This window comes from Equus caballus, chromosome 30 (genome assembly GCF_041296265.1).
Source record: "Equus caballus isolate H_3958 breed thoroughbred chromosome 30, TB-T2T, whole genome shotgun sequence".
Lineage (NCBI taxonomy): Eukaryota > Metazoa > Chordata > Mammalia > Perissodactyla > Equidae > Equus > Equus caballus.
In genome coordinates, this window is record NC_091713.1 from 36,788,677 (window position 1) to 36,804,847 (window position 16,171).

General features: G+C 59.8%; 1 protein-coding gene across 1 annotated transcript in view; it reads right to left on the reverse strand.

The window, feature by feature from the left end:
* Nucleotides 1-435: 435 nt before the first annotated feature.
* The window catches only part of CACNA1S (calcium voltage-gated channel subunit alpha1 S), a 65,939-nt gene continuing 50,203 nt past the window's right edge, over nt 436-16,171 (reverse strand). The window contains exons 29-44 of the mRNA XM_023632431.2: nt 13,046-13,102; nt 12,029-12,157; nt 11,780-11,845; nt 11,112-11,203; nt 10,307-10,466; nt 9,207-9,334; nt 8,157-8,253; nt 7,787-7,889; nt 6,843-6,944; nt 6,422-6,546; nt 4,677-4,805; nt 3,624-3,874; nt 2,337-2,422; nt 1,474-1,565; nt 1,130-1,270; nt 436-973 (exon numbers count right to left, since the gene is read on the reverse strand). Coding sequence (XP_023488199.1) covers nt 722-973; nt 1,130-1,270; nt 1,474-1,565; nt 2,337-2,422; nt 3,624-3,874; nt 4,677-4,805; nt 6,422-6,546; nt 6,843-6,944; nt 7,787-7,889; nt 8,157-8,253; nt 9,207-9,334; nt 10,307-10,466; nt 11,112-11,203; nt 11,780-11,845; nt 12,029-12,157; nt 13,046-13,102 — 2,010 coding nt within the window. The 3' untranslated portion in view covers nt 436-721. The remainder of the gene's footprint in view (nt 974-1,129; nt 1,271-1,473; nt 1,566-2,336; nt 2,423-3,623; nt 3,875-4,676; nt 4,806-6,421; nt 6,547-6,842; nt 6,945-7,786; nt 7,890-8,156; nt 8,254-9,206; nt 9,335-10,306; nt 10,467-11,111; nt 11,204-11,779; nt 11,846-12,028; nt 12,158-13,045; nt 13,103-16,171) is intronic.

The following is a 16,171-nucleotide window of genomic DNA, read 5'->3' on the forward strand; positions in this document are numbered from 1 at the left end:
TGGTAAACAGTGGCCACTGTGACTCGTTATTACTTGGTGTGGATCAGAGGAGCTGTGGACTCTGTCCATCTTTGCTCCCCAAGGCCATGAGCAGAGCGCCGTGGAGGGCTCTGAGGCCTATAATGGCAGTGGATGCTGGCCGATGAGACACGGTCATGGCTTCAAAGGAGGTTGGCCGTAGCGTGACCTGGGATGTGGGGCTGCTGCTTCTCAGGCCACTGGTCCTCCCTGGGCCCAGTCAGTGACACTGGCCATGGATTTCCAGGAGGACCCACACTCTCCAGTGCAGAGTGCAGAATAACCGTCCAGATGGCCCCCCGTCCTTCTCCCCGGCCCAGGCTCCCGAGCCCACGGACAGGCTCCTGGGGCAGGGGACAGGATGGGGAGGCTGAGTGTAGGAGAAGCGTCCAGAAAAGGAGACAAGCAGAGGCCAGGTGCCAGTGTCATAGGCCTGGGGACTTTAATGTCCTGCTGGGGGGAGTGGCCTTATGCCAGACAGACGCTGGCGCTGACCAGGCCATTCGAATAACACAAGAAGCTCCAACCAATCAAGCCCCTTGCTGGCGAGGAGTCAGCCAGTTGACTTCCTCCTGACTTTTCGGGGGTTCCCACCAGCCCGGCTCAGCCCATCCGTTTGCTGCTGAGATGGGGAGGTGGCATGGTCGTTGGGCCCTTCTCTGGTCACGCTAGCTCTAAGCCCCTGCTGATGCCATGCAGGCTTTCACAGCTCGGGGGGGATCAGAGTCTCCTGGGAGCCCGGAAGCTGGTCAAGGCTGCCCAGGGAGGACCTCAGGCTCCAGCATCGCGGGGCGCCGGCCATGCCCTCTGGGGACTCTCGTCCTTTCAGTAGCTCCGTAGCTGCTACCTCCACTTCCTCCGGTTCCATGCGGCAGGCATCTGCCAGGGCCTGGCCCGTCACCATGATGAAGTTAGCATCAGCCGCCAAGGTGTCCAGGCCCCCTCGAACCAGAGCCTGTGGTGAGGGGAGAGGAGGTTGTGGGGGGGTCTTCCTGGGAGCTGCCTCAGGGGGCTGGCTCTGCTGGCCCCACCCAGTCTCCACCCCAGGCCATCACAGAAGGATGTGCCCCCCGCTGCGTGCCGCCCACTGCTCTGTCGCAGCCCCCCTCACCTCTTGGATCAGCAGGGCTGTGGCTGGAGCTGGGCACCTGGAAGGACTGTCCTCGGCCCCACTGCCACTGGGGGTCTGCTCAGGACGAGACCCAGGGGTGTGCCTCCTCTCCGCAGGCAGGGGAGGCTCCGCCCTGGCACTCTGTTCCAAACGCACAAAAGCAAAGACCACAACAGGGGTGCTGGAGCCCACTGGGATCCAGCGAAACCCTAACTCTTCAGAGGGAGCCTCACCAAGACCTACAAGGAGGGGAGGACCCAGGAGTCTCGTCCCTTCCATCACCGATGGGCAGCTGCCCCACCCTTCGTCCGTATGCAGTTTCCTCCCAGGCCTCTGCCCGTTACCTGGCTGGGGGCAGCAGGTGCCTGCGCTCCGGGCATTGCTCTCTGGGGCAGCTGTCCCTTCAGCTTCTCCATGCAGGGCTGGCTGTAGGGTCCTGTGGGCAACAGGGGGTGAGGGCAAGATGGGCTGCTGACTCCTGCCAGGGGCCCCGGCTCAACGGAGCTCCGCTTGGCCAGCCAGCCACACTCTGAGGGTTCTCTGAGACCCTGGGGCTGTGGAGGGCGTCGTGGAGGGTGGACACATGTGGGGCCCCAACCAACTCCAGGCCAGGCAGGACTCCGTGCTGTCCCCCTAGCCTCTGCCGCTCTACGTGCCCTGGTCTCTGTCCTTGTGGGTTTGGGAGTGGCGATCACGGCAAGAGTCTAGCCAGCTCTGGCCAGGCTGTTCTTCAGTGTGTCCATGAAAAAGTGTGTGTGTGTGTGTTGGGGGGCAGGGCAAGAACCCTCGTCTCCATTGACCTCCAGCATCCTCAGGGCTCCTACTGTCACACATGGTGGTCAAGGAGCTAATGGGAGATGCCAGATCATCTGCTGAAGGGCCCCAGAGCCAAGGCATCCGTGTGCCCAGGGGCCGTCCTCCGTGGTCAGGGGTGGGGGTCCAAGTTTCCTGGCGTGCCTGCGGAGGCCCCTTCTATAGCACACGCTCTCCCCCTCCCTCCCCACTCAGTCACCTAGCTGGCACCCTCTCCTCCACCCGGATGAGGAGCTGGCCCTGACAGCTCTCCCAGTCCTGGCCCGGCTGGTTCCCATGGCGACACGCTCCCAGGCCAGGCTGGCCAGCCAGGTTCCCCAGCTGTAAGGAAAGAGCGGGTGCCCCAGGCCTCTCTGGGAGAAGGCCCAGCTTTGGGGGTCCAGGAGAGACTGACCCGGGGCCCTTCGCGCTTGGCCGAAGGTTCCTCCTCTGGCCGCAGGCGTCTCTGTCTCTTCAGGGAACTCCCTTTCATAGTGGACGCTGAAACGGAAGCAAGGAGGATGAAGAGAGCAGCTGCTGGGCTCCTGCCATCCCTGCCCCTCTGTGGCCCCTCAGGGTCTCAACCTGTACAGTGGCCTTGACCCCAGGGCCGGCTCTCCCTCCACTCTCTGCCCTTCCCTCCACGCTGTCCACATTCTCTTCCCCTGTTGAGGTCCAGCTCCAGCCTCACAGCCCTCAGGACACCATTCTGAACCCTGGCTGCACGTCGGATCACCCACAGAGCTTTGAAAACTGATGGCAGCTGTGTCCCATCCCCGGAGTCTGCCATTTGGAAAGCTCACAGGCAGCGGAGGTTAGGGGATGCTGCTTGGCTCAGTTCTAGGTCCTTCCAGCCCACGGTGATCAACACCCCTCCACGTTCTCCGGACACTGACTCTTTGTGGTTATTTCGTCACAATGGTCTCACGTGACGCATCCCCCAACAAGACTATCATCCTTCGGGGGCAGGCCCAGGTCTGTGCTTCTGTATTTCCCCTGCGCCCGAAGGTGCAGGCTCCCTGCAGGGCCATGGGCTGAATTCAAGGGTCTCTGATGGGGAGGGGACGCAGGCAGCCCTGGCCGGGGGGAAGCAGCTGTTCCCCGGGCTTCCGCCCCCTCCTGCCATTCCTGAGGGCATGGGACTCCTCCTTTCCAGGCCAGAGAGGCCACAGTCACCTGTCTGCTGTCTGGAACACAGCTCTGCTCGGAGCCCCGCTGAGATACCCCCCTCATCCTGCTCTTTCCATGACACTTACATAGCCACAGATTCCATTTAGTCTAGACCTCGGGGTTGGTAAATTGAGGAACCACCGGCACAGTGGGGTCTCCGAGGAACCCGGATCCCACGACTGAACCTGAATTGTTCAGTTTTTTTGTAGCAGTTTGGCCCTGAAGGTCCTCGCCTTCTAAGCTAATGCGTTCAATAGGTGTCAGCTCCCAGATGCTCCGTGGGTGATGGAATAAATGAACAGCACCGGCACCGGCGCTGACACGAGGCTGCCCCCTGCTGGCCATGGGCTCTCGGCGGTCCCGGCTGCCCTGGCATTGAGGAGGATGGACCCCAAATGGCACAGAGGGAGGCAAAGGACACCCTACCCATTTCGGGGTGCCCCTCTCCCAAAAAGCCTGGAACCCATCAACTGTATCTTCCCGGGGTTACCCCAGTGCCCCTGCATCCAGGGCGGGCAGCCACCGTCACTACCTGGAAAACGCCTGGCTGTTGCTACGGTTGCCGCTGCCATGGGCAACGTTGGCGTTGGCATTGTTGGTGTTGGCACGAGCCAGAGGGTGGGTGCTCGGATCTTGAGGGAAGTTCTCCAAGAAGACGGGTGATTCCAGCTCTTCCATCTCTATCTCGGTAACCTGGAGTGGTCTCTGGTTGGCCATAATGGGGGGCAGGGAGTTGGTCCTCTCCAGGAAGCTGTCCACCCGGCCAAACAGGCCTCCGGTCCTCTAGGGGCAAGGAGGGGAGCGGAGGATGAAAGCAGCACTGGGGGCTGGGGGCTGGGGGCTGGGAGTGTCCGGGGGCTGCTGCCTCAGGACCACGGCGCTGGGGACAAGCGATGCTATTGGGAGACAACTCCTATAAGGCCAGAGGAGAATGGACCAGGCAGCAATGCCAGAGAAGAGAACATGTCCCCCTCAGAGAGTTCTCAAGGTGACGGGGTGGACAGGATGTACCTCAGGAGCTCTAGAGCACACACGCATCCAGACAGGGAAACACGGTGTAGCGGAGAGAGCACTGAACTGGGAGTCTGGAGAGCTGGTTCTCATCCCGCCTCTGAAACTCACTTGCTAAGTGATATTGGGCATCTCTTGTCATTTTCCTCGTTTTTCCTCGTGAATAACCCAGGAAGGTTTAACTAGGTGGTCATCTTAGGACCATTCCATTCAAGGACCTTCCAGCCCTACAGTGTCATAAGACACCTAGACAGAGCTAAGGGTCGAGGACCAGCATCACTGGCAGCAGGTGAGGCATTTGGTAACGGAGGGCTTCCAAGAGATGGGTGCTGACTCAGATTTTTGGGGTGGGGAGGAAGATGCTGAGCTCAGCAGAGGAGGCTGGGAAAGGATGTGCTATGTTTGACATCTCCATTGGGCTGGGTCATTGATTCTGAGTCCTAAGAGATGAGGGCAGTGGGTGTCTTCAGCTTCCCTGTTCCCTCCGGTATGGTGGGCTGCCGGCCCTCTGTCTTGCGGGACGTTGCCGCTCCCTGTGCCTGGAACACAAGGGACGGTCACGGCCTCCACATACCCGGAATATCCCTTCCTCCATCGCGGCCTCCACCATGGCTCTCTCAAGCTCCTCTTCGGCCGTCAGGTCTCCTGAGATGGTGCGGTGGATCTCGGGGGCCACTTCCTCCTCAATGGTCCGCAGTCCAGCCTGGGGACAGAGGAGAGGCTTGGTGACCCCTCCAGACCAGGGGGGAGACCAGACTGCTTCCCACGGCCCCACTCTTTCTTTTCTCTCTTTTTTTTTTTTTAAGATTGAAACCTGAGCTAACATCTGTTGCCAATCTTCTTTTTTTTTCTCCTTCTTCTTCTCCCCAAAGCCCCCCAGTACATAGATGTATATTCTAGTTGTGGGTGCCTCTGGTTCTGCTATGTGGGACGTCGCCTCAGCATGGCCTGATGAGCGGTGCCATGTCTGCACCCAGGATCGGAACCGGCGAAACCCTGGGTCACCGGAGTGGAGTGCGCAAATTTAACCACTCTGCCACGGGGCCGGCCCCTTGGCCCCGCTCTTTCTAATCCCGGCATTCAGGGCTTCCCAGAAGCCCCAGCTCTGGCCCCACCCTCTCTCCTGGCTCCTTCGATGTCCCAGGGCTCCGTGGCACCACCAGGTCCTGCTCTGGCCTCTGGGATGGTCCAGACCCTACTGGTTGCTCATGGGGTGATTCCAGGCCCTCCCAGGCCTCCAGGTTGAGAAATCTTTTTACTCACTGCAGTCTTCTGGACAAATGATCTCTTTTGATTGCATATGCCATTAATACAATTTTTTTGAGCTAATTAAAGTTTATATCTCCAGAAATGGGACAAATCAAGACTGGTGTCACCTGATAGTCGGCAATGAGGACACTGCATCGCTTGTGTGACATTCCTCTCCAAGATGCATATCCTAAATCTATCATGAGAAAACATCATGCAAAACCAAACCGAGGGATAGCCTGGCCTGTAATCTTCAAAAATGTCAGGGTCATGTCAAGGAAAGTCTGAGGAACTGTTCCAGATGGAAGAGACGAAAGAGACACGACAACTAAATGCAACACGTCACTCAGAACCGGATCCTCTTGCTATAAAGGACATTATTAGGACAACTGGCGAAACTTGCGTGCGGCCTGAGGATTTGATGGTGGTAATGCATCAGTGTCGATTTCCTGATTTTGGTGGTTGCATTGTGGTCATGTAGGAGAATTACGTAGGAGAATGCCCATCTTTGCAGGAAATACACATTCAAGTGTCCTGGGTCGATGGAACATCATCATGTCGGAAATTCCTCTCAAATGATTCAGAAAGAAAAGGTTTTCATACTATACGTGCAACTTTTAAAACTGTGAGATTGTCTCAAAGTAAATATTGCAAGTGAAATAAATTTTGAGCACACAGCCCAAATGCACGTATATTTTTTGAATCTCTAAGCTATGTGTGTGATAATTAACACTGAAAAATAGAAATAAAAAGCAGATGAGATAAAACAAGGTCCTGAATTTCTTTGCACACCCGATGGGTCATTAGAAGTGCCCCCGGGACGTCTGCCTCCTTCGGAGACACTGCTATTATCTGACTCAAATCTCTCGTTTGAACAAATCCTGTTTCCTTTGGTCCTAGCATCCAGAGATGGAACAGCTCCTGGCTCTCCTCCTAGGGTTGAAACCATCCAGAGCTCTCATCTCATTCCCTCACTCGTCCCGGCTCCCTCCTTCCCTCTGCTTCTCCATCACCAGCCCTCACGGATGCAGAGAAGGAGCTGGAGTCCCTTGGAGCTCAGGTTGGCCCTACCTGGATCTGTACGACATCCTTCTTGGGCCGGTACCCATAATACTCCTCCTGGCGCTTCATGAACTTCCGGAAGTGCTCCTGGATGAGGAACGTGGCGTAGAACTTCCCTACCGTCACCTCGTCATCTGCGGAGAAGCCAACAAGGGGTGTCCTGAAGGCTGGTGGGAATCTGATGCAGGGTCCGAGTGGGAGGCGGGGGTACCAGGACTGGGCCCTTTAGGAAACCCCTCCTCTCGCTGACTCGGTTGGTGGGCAGTTTCCACCCTGAGGCCGGTGCCTGCCCTGATGGCCGCCTTGGGGTCTCTCCACAGTATTTACGGAGGGTCTGGGCCATCCTCGGAATCCCGCAGGGCTTCCTGGGCAAGTCCTTCATCCCCTTTCCTTGCTGCCTCTGGACTCCGGTCTGCCGAGCAGCACCCACCTCCTATGGGAGGAATGACCTGGTCCAGCAGCTTCATGCTGGTTCTCTTCCAGATCTTCTTGATGATGGCCCTCAGCTCCTCGCTGGCCTGCTCAAAGTTGCCTGGGGGCAAGGGACAGGCGGGAGAAGCCCCACAGTCATCCAGGCCAAGCCAACTGCACCTGCATAGCCGTCTAATACTCCCCAGTCTCACTCAACAAATGTCACCTGGGGGTCCTTTTGTGGCAGCAGCTGTGCTGGGCGCTGGCAATGGGGGAGGGCATCCTGTCCCCCGGGACAGCCCAACCCGGGGGCCGTGGACTCACTCCCCACCGGCCTCGGCTTCCAGTGACTTTGAAGGCTGCCATCTCCTGCTCTTCTCTTTTCCCGCCAAAAGCCTTCACATCCCCATGCCCTGTGGTCTGTTTCAAGGTCCCCCAGGCTGCCTTCTGCCATTCTAACTCGGCTCCTTCCTGACTCTTGGCCTTCCTTTCCTTGCCTGCCCAAGGAAACCTGGCCAGAGGCCGTCTCAGAGCCTGCAGTGGTCCTGGGGGACGGCTCTGATACAGCCAAGCTTTGAGTGAGGGCTCAGGGACACACCAAGACCCCCTGCTCCCCTCCCCCTGCTCCCACCACGGCTGTCTTCCCGGCAGGTGGGGACCTGCGGGTTTCATGGAGTCTGCCAAGTGCTGCCTGAGTGGCTCCTCGCTCCTGCCCCCAGCCCTGCCCAAACACTGCCACTTCTCCATCCCGTTCAGACACAGCTGTATGGGAACAGATCCTTAGTGACCTCTGCCCCGTAGAGAATTTTCGGGCTCCCTCTGAGCCCTGAGGATCTTGCAGCCGTGGTCTGGGGTCCTCTCTCTGCTTTTCCCCACGGCTCTTGGTTCCAACCTTTAGCTCTGAGAATCTGGGAGAATCTGGGCCAGACACTCACCCTCTGAGAGAGGGGAGGAGACCCTCACCTTCCGTCTTGATCTTGAGTGCCGTGCGGACCAGGGCGAAGAGGGTGGCATTGAAGGTGACGGTGCCGTCGCTGTTCAGGGGCATGTTCATGCCCACCAGCCGCTGTGCGGGGAGAGGCAGGGCTCACTGCCAAGCCGGGACCAGGCAAAGCTTGGCAGGTCATCCTCACCCGCTGTGTGGGCCGGGAGGGGACGGGGCATGAGGGCTGGGGGGCAGGCCGACGAGGACGCCCTTCATGACTAGATGAAAAGACGAGCTGGGGGACACTCTGAAATGACTCACGCAGTCGGGCTCTCCCCAGCTCCCCGCCCCACGGCACGGGGCCTCTTCCTCTCCCAGGAGGGCGCCCCTCTCTGTGGTTCTGGTTACCTTGCACGCTACTCGGTGGGGGCAGAACTTCCCAAAGCCCAGAGGGGGCTGGATCCTCCTCAGCAGGGTCACCACATCCAGGTGCTTGATTCTGCCCCTGCAGGTGGACACACAGACTCACGCACCTGGCGACCCCACCTGGAACCTCCCCCTCTGCTCGGAGAATGGGCCAAGGGGCCGAGAGCCAGGAGACAGGGGACCACTTCCCTATCTTCCAACCATGCTTATGAAGTGGAAGCTGAGCTCCCTTTTAAAAGAAGAAAGAGTGTTTGGGCCCCATTGCCCACCACCAGGAATGGGCTCTCTTTATTTGGGCAGAGAGAGGCCAGAATTCCTTCAGATATAGAATCTCCAGGCCTGGAATCCGGACCTCATTTTCCACATGGCAGAGCCTTCCTTGGGATTGGGTCAAACTGACCGGGGGCTCTTGGGCTGTATTAAGAGAAGTAGAGGGTACGGATCAAGGGAGGTGGAAGCCCACTTCCAGAGATGGTGGAGAGCTGGGGACCTGTGTCATAGGCTGTTGTCAGGATTAAATGAGATGATGCATGTAATGTTGGCACAGTGTCTGCCACCCGGGAAATAGTCATCCAACATGAGCTTATTCCTTTTCAGAAAGAATGCAAGGTGACAGGGTTTCCGAAGCTTAGCCGTGCACACAAGTGCCCTGAGGACCAGGTTAATAGCAATGCAGATTCTGATTCGGTCAGCCGGGGGTGGGCCGGGGGCTCTGCTTGGATGCTGTTGGTCCATGGACCACACTGAGTAGCCAGGGCCCAGAGTGCCTGTGAGGTATTGAGCTCCCTGCTCCGGGAAGCGTCCAAGCTGAGGCTGGATGACCATATCCCAATAAAAGGGAGGCTGTGGGGTCCCTTCCAACCCTGCGGAACTCCAGTTCTCTGGTCTGGGGCCTTGGACAGTGGAGGGAGGACCAGCCTACTCCTTCTTAAACTGGAGAGTGACTCCCGACGGGACACGAGGGCGGGGTCTAGGACGGAGCGGGGGACAGGCTAGGGAGGGCCCCGCGCAGAGCCCACAGCCTGGACTCACTTCGCCTCCGGGTCGTACTCTGCCCAGATGGCCTTGAACTCATCCAGGTGGTGAGGGCCCAGGATGGACCAGTCCCGCGTGAGGTAGTCGAAGTTGTCCATGATGACAGCCACAAAGAGGTTGATGATCTGTGGGAGGAGAAGCGAGGGATGCAACACGGAAAGGCAGGGGAGCAGGTGGGGGCGGGGGGCCCCCCGGACGCGGGGTCCACAGCTTCTCCCCGCCTGGGCCCCTCTGAACCACCGGCATCCCCCACACAAGCGACCCATGCCCCGCCCCTGGGCTCTTGCACAGGCGGTGTTCTTTGCCGTGGTTCTTGAGGCCGTCTTGAAAACCCAGCTGGAGCTGCTCTCACCTCAGCCTCTCACCTCCCCCGAGACACGATTCCCCTCTTTGTGCCCCCGGCCCGTGCCTCCCTCTTGCGGCTCTTGCCTTTGCTATCTTGAGTGTCCCTTTGAACTGCGAGGTTTCCTTACACGTGGACTCCCCTGGACCCCAGGGGCTCCTAGGGGGCTGAGACTGAGTCTCCTTCATCCCCTGCCCTGAGCCCAGGCCTGCACACATCAGACACTCAAACTATTTTGAGTGAATACAGGACAGAGAAAAGAGTGAAGGATCGAGCGCCCAGTGGACGCCGCCGTCTCTTTGCTGTCCACACGAACAGACAGCGACCCCGGACTCTCGGGACAACCTGGGGCTGTTCCTAACACCGCTGGGGCCTCCTGCAGGACCTTGTTTCCCGAATCTCAGCCTCCTTGCAGCAGGGCAACTTTATCTTCCTAGGAATACGGCGGGTCAAGAGGCTCTATGGGGAGCCCTCCCTATGTAGGACGGAGTCTCACTACATTCTTTCGACTACTGATGGCTAACCCCAAAAAAGCAAAAAACCTCTTAGCAAGCCCTTCGGAGCAAGAACAAGAACTCAGAAAACCGAGCCACAGCCAGGATGACCGGAACAAGAGAGAGTCCAGCTGAGCTTCCTGTCGCCTGCATCTCTGAGATGAGAGACAGAGATGGCCAGGGAGGAGACGGCGGGTTCCCTCAGGCCTCAGCTCTTCCAGGCCCCCTCCTGGCCCCCGCCCCCCGCCCGGCTGGCTCACCAGGAAGGCGCAGAGCATGTAGAAGCTGATGAAGTAGTAATAGGCGAAGTTGGTTCCGCACGTGTACTCCTCGCCTGGGGCGTAGTCAGACTCCGGGTCGCACAGCTTGCCGTAGCTGCAGGCCAGCAGGATCTCTTGCCACGCCTCGCCTGTCGCACACCTGGAAGAGAGAGGCTCCTGCTGGCCCGTCTACTCTCAGCGGCCCCTCAGCAGGCCGGCAGCCTGGTGGGAGCGGGGAGGTCAGACCCCCAGGTTCACCGTGCAGCTCGGAGTGAGCTGGGCCTCAGTTTCCCCTCTGTGCTGCAGCGCCACTGCTCTGCGCCCCGTGGGGCACTGCAGAAGGAGTAAACTGAAGAAAAGGGGTTTCTCGGATGGGGGGGGGGCAAAATCAATCTGTGATTCAGGCCATGGTGGGGGACAGCAAGAGAGAGTGCTGTGCTGACCAGGGGGAGGCAGGGTCAGAGGCCATCGAGGCCTCACCGCTCCCTTGAAGGAACGGTTGACCTCTGGGTCCTGACTCAGTGGGGTGAGACTGGGACCCATGCTGGCTCTGCTCAGGACCGGCTGCGTCACGCGTGGGGCCCAGAGCCAAATGAAGACACGGGGCCACTTATTCAAAAATGATTGTACGAGCGGCTTTGGTTGTAGACTGGTGAGCATGGCCGCCTTCCAAAATCCATTTGACACCTCAAGACGGGACGAGGGACAGCAGCGCCGTGGCCCTCCGCTCGCAGGGCCCGTGAAGCCAGCCCTGCTCCTGGGGCAGCCTGGGGCCAGGTCGGGGCTGGGGGCGGGGGGCTCGTGCCTGAAGAGCAGCAGCACGGCCTGCGGAAAGGTCTGGAAGTTATTGTTCCGGTTGATTTGGGTCCCGTCCACCATGGCAATCTTGCCGAACATCTGAAAGGCACAAAGGACCCGGACTCTGGAACTGAGAGAGATGTCTCCTCTCAGCTCGGCCCCCCGCCCTCTCTGCCCCGCCCCCGCCCCTGCCCCGCTTCACCCCTACACCCCGACCCCCAACCCCCCAGCTCCCTACCCTTCAGGCCACACCAGACCTGAAGCCAAATAAACCGGATTATTTCGAGGCTGGGGGAAGCGCTTCCCATGAAGGCGAAGGAAAGCAGGAGAGCGGGCCAGTGCTCCTAACAGCAGGCCGACTCAGGGACTCAACTCAGGGATGGAGAAGGATCTTGGGGAGGGTGGACTGAGACCACCCGGGCCTCCGGTCGGGGCCTTCCAGATGCCCCCTGGCCCTGCTGTCCATCTGCGTGCCCAGGTTCCTCCTGGACTGCTTCCCCCCAACCAGCCTGCGGTCCCCCGGGAGCCTCCTTTCTCATGCAGCTGAGCCCTGGGCTGAACAAGGCAGGGAGGGGGCAGGGTCCAGTCTGCAGGCTGTTAGGCCTCTCCAGGGTCCTCGATGCCCCCCTAGCCTGGCCAAGACCTATCCTTTGGCCGGGGCCCACCTCCTCTCACCTGCATGCCGATGACCGCGTAGATGAAGAAGAGCATGACGATGAGCAGAGCCACGTACGGCAGGGCCTGGGGGTGAGGACAGAGGGTCAGTGCCTGGGGCTCCCCCCTGCTCCCAGCCCTGCCCCTCCCTTAGCTCACCGGGGACCCCAAGTCCCCCCTGAGCTCCACCCTGGGCCCAGGTAAGTGCCATGACGGGGGTCCCCATGTGGACCCGGCCGGGCCCTGGCTGGGTGGGCTGGCCGTGCACACCTGGAAGGATTTGATGAAGGTCCAGAGCAGGGTGCGCACCCCCTCAGCCCGGCTCAGCAGCTTGATCAGCCTCATGACACGGAACAGGCGAAAGAAGGCGCTGGAGATGCGGGCGCTCTCGTCCGGGTCCTGCGGGGCGGCAGCCCCAGGGGTCAGTCTGGGGGCGGCCCCTCAGGTGGGGGAGGGAAGGGGCAGGCAGTGGGGGCTGGGCGGTGCGCAGTGTGTGTGCTGGGGAGATGTCCATGGCGGGGAGGGGTTCCAGCCCTGGCTCACGGCCCCCGCTGAGCGCTAGGCGAGACCCTCGGGGCTCAGCTCTGGGCTCGGTCAGCTGGGAGGAGGGGGGCGGGCGTGGAGCGCCAAGCCGTGCGGTGAGCCCATTCTCAGGAGGGGTGACAGGGTCCCGCCCTGGGGGAAGGCTGCTGCCAGGCCCACTGCTCGCCCTCCTGGGGCCTCCTGCCTCTTCTGGCCTTCTCAAGCTGCTGCGGAGCCGAGGACCCTGGTGGCTCTCCTGGGCCCCCTCCCCAGACCTTGGCTGCTCGGTCACCATCAATTCAACTAGGCCACTCCCCATCACCCCACCCAGCACATGGCTGTCCCAAGCTGGGCAAGCCTCTGCCCTTGGACCAGCCTTAGACACCCCGATAACTCTGGAGGGGAGAGCCCCCACTGCCCAGCTCCCTGTGTCCCTAAAGGCCTCGTGCCAGTGAGCTGTCACTAAGATCCGGTGCCAGCCAGCAGTCACAATTCTCTCTGGATGTTCCCATCCTCACAGAAGGTGCTGGAGAGACCCTTGGCCCCATTTCCTGGGGCTCTGAGAAAGCCACTAGGTCCATGCACATTCTACTGCAGAGCCCCGGCCGCCACCCTAAGCCAGACCCTCTGGGGGCCTGCTCTGCGGAAGGGAGCCCCGAGCGTGGGATCCGCCCCATGCAACCCGCGTGGCCAGGCCTGAGCATGCAGGCTGCAGGGCAGAGAGCTGGCGGGCGTGCAGGGCAGGCTCGTGCAGCCTGGAATTACAACGTTCCCGCAGCCTCCACCCAGGCAATACAGTCCCCCGCTGGAGGCCAGGAAAGTCTGTGGAGAGAAGAGACGAAGGGAGGGGAGGGAGGGGAGAGAGGAGGAGGGACACAGTGGGAGGGAGGTGAGGACAGGAGTCAGAAAGGGTGGACGCACAGAAGAGTTAAAGAGAGAAAAAGACAGGGAGGCTGGGACAGAAGACCCCAAGTGTCTGCCAGTCAAGGGCAGGGGGTGGGCGGGTGTGAGGACGAAGCTGTGGGAACAGGGAGGCAACAGGCTGGGGACAAGGGAGCAAGAAGAGGAGGGAAGACCAGACACGGACAGGTCCCTTCTCATCTCCAAGATGCCTCTACAGCTGGCAGGGGCTGTGGCTGAAGTGATGCTGGGGACATCCCTGACGGGGCACCTGCTCGTCATTAGGAGAAGATTCACACCCATCTCTCCCTGAGTCCAGGGATGCTGGCCAGCTCCCTGGGGTCACTGAGGCCCAGTGGAAGTATCATCCTCCAGGGACAAAGGCCCCTTGGGGGAGCCTGAGACTCCCCCCCCCCCCCCCCCCCCACAGCAGATGCTTCTCTGCCTCCATCCCGGGAGGTGGACCAAGGCTTCTGTCTCAGCGGCCAGGCTCGTGAAGAGCAGGTGTCAGGGGTGTGGGAGCAGCATTTTCCCTGTTTACTCTGAGCTTCTCCCTTAGGCTGCATTTCAGGAGAAGCCCTTGTTCTGGAGTCCTGGGACAGGGGAAGCCCCTGTTTTCTCTTCCAGTTATCTGTGCCCAGTCCATGGGCTTCCCCACCAGGCAACACTCCCCGGACCACTGGCTCGCAGCTTTGGCTGCACGTCAGAGTCACACAGAGAACTTAACCACATATACTCTGCTGGGTGCCCACCAGGCCCATGAAGTCACCTTCTAGGGCGTGGGCCCAGCTTCAGAGGTTTCAAGGCACCTCGGGGGATTTTAATTCACAGCCAGGGAGTGACAACCACAGTTCTAGACTCGTGCTGCCAGCGTGGCAGCCACTAGGCCCACGTGGCTATTTGAATTACAGCGAAAATTAGATAAAATCAGAAATTCATTTCCTCAGTTACACTTGTCGTATTTCAGCACACGTCTGGCTAGTGGCTATTGTACTGGACAAAGCAGACCATTTCTATCATTGCAGAAAGTTCTAACGACAGTGCTGCCCTCGTCTTTTCTCTGGTTTGCATGTCAGGAATCTAAGAACACTTAAATTTAAGGTCTTAACGTGACTTCCAGGAAACATTACTCGTAAGGGATATCTGTTTCTTCTAAAACTCAAATGACGACCAATGATGACCCCCTTTGATCGTCCGCCGCCAAAGACACTGTTCTATTGATCCAGGTCCCCCTGCACATCTGCAGAGGTAACTATCTGGCATTTGTGCTGTTTAGAGTTCTCTCTCCTGACCGTGCTGGTGAGCAAAGCTGCTCTCAAACCAAGGGGCCTTCGGGATGCCGTCACCCAGCAAAACCTGAGCACGGACGGAAATATAGAACACGCATGCACGAGGGGTGAGCGGGATTCCCGGGCCAGGCCCTCCCTGGCAGCCGAGTCCCCAGAAGGGGCCGCCCCAGGACTCAGCCTCTAGGAGTCTCCGGCCGGGGGCTCCTTCCTCCCGGACTCCAGACTTTCCCTCAGCTGCTCCCTCGCCGGGCCCCCCCGGGGTCCCTAGTGTCCATCCTTCCCCCACCCCCCACCATAAGGCTCCCCCCTGGGCCGGCAGAGTCTGAAGTGCTTGTCCTTAGGCAGGGGGACGCCCCACACACCGATGAGTCCCCTGTGGGGGGCTTTGGGGCTAGTTCCCTGCTGGGCCCCTCAAGGCCAGAACAGCCGCCCCTGGAGTGGAATCCCACCATGGCCGTGGGTGGGGGGCTCGGAGAACTCTGCCTCTCGGATCTGCACCTCCCTCTCCCCTCTCTTGTCCTGCACCCTGCCGTGACCCTCAGCTTGAGATCCTCAGCGAGGCCACTCCTGCAGGGCTCGACTTCTAAGACCTTGAACACAGACCTCTCTAGCAGACACCTGCTCCCTGCCCCCTGCTGCTGTTTCTCCTCGCATCCCCAGGGCCTCATCCTCTCTATCTGTGTCCCTGGGTTCAGCTCCTGGAGCCATGTGCCTCCCGGCTCAGCCTGGGCCCAGGGGCCTTCCGTTCCAGTGATGCCTCTGCTGGCACCGAGACGCTCCAACCACACGCTGGCCCTCGAGACCTCACTGTTCCTGGCATCTGACCCCTTATTCCGGGCTCCAGGGCTGTCGAGCATGACTCCAGGGTGAACCTGTGCTGAAGGCCCACCCCAGACTCGGACCCGCGCTCATGGCTGCGTGGCGACCCCATCAGTCCTCCTGTGCATGGATTCATCGCATCAGCCATTCCTCAAGAGTTAATTCACACCCTAGGTCCACTGTCCTCCCTTCCAGCTGTGGACTCACCAACCGCCTTAGACAGCCTGGTGGGCACTGGGATGTACACACCCTCCCCCTTCTCCCCCTCTCCTGTTCACACTTCACCTCTGTCTTACGCTCTTCCTTCTTCTGCTGTTCTGAATCATGACCTTTTCTGTCTCCTGGATCATCTCTTTGCACACGTTTCGAACCCCCCTGGGCGCTGGCTCCATCTGCAGTCCCCACTTCCAGACGTGAACTGGCGTCGGCCACTCTCCAGGAACTACCTGCTACCCAGCTCCTCGTGGAAGCTGCTTACCGTGCTCTCTGCCCTGTTTTTCTCGCCCCGTAGTCGCTGCTCCATCCCCCGTAATTGCTTTGGCCCCACAGACTGCTCATCTGTCACCTTGCTCACTGGTGGCTTCCTAATGGCCAACCTGGTGGCCTTGCTGGCTTGAACTCTGCAGGAATCTCAACTCCTTCACGGTCCCGTGGTCCCACCCAAGGCCTCGACCATCACCTCCACATCTCAGGGACTAGCGTGTTTATGGAGCGGCCACCGCGTGTCAGACGCAGAGGGACCTCGGCTCCCCTCCTGCGTCTCCACCTGCTTGCACCCCATCTCCACCTGGACCCTCCCCCAGACCCGCAGGACCAGAGCGGAATAGTGGTGAGTGTTCCCCCCCCCCCACCCCGAGATACCGAATCACCTTGGACTCCTTCC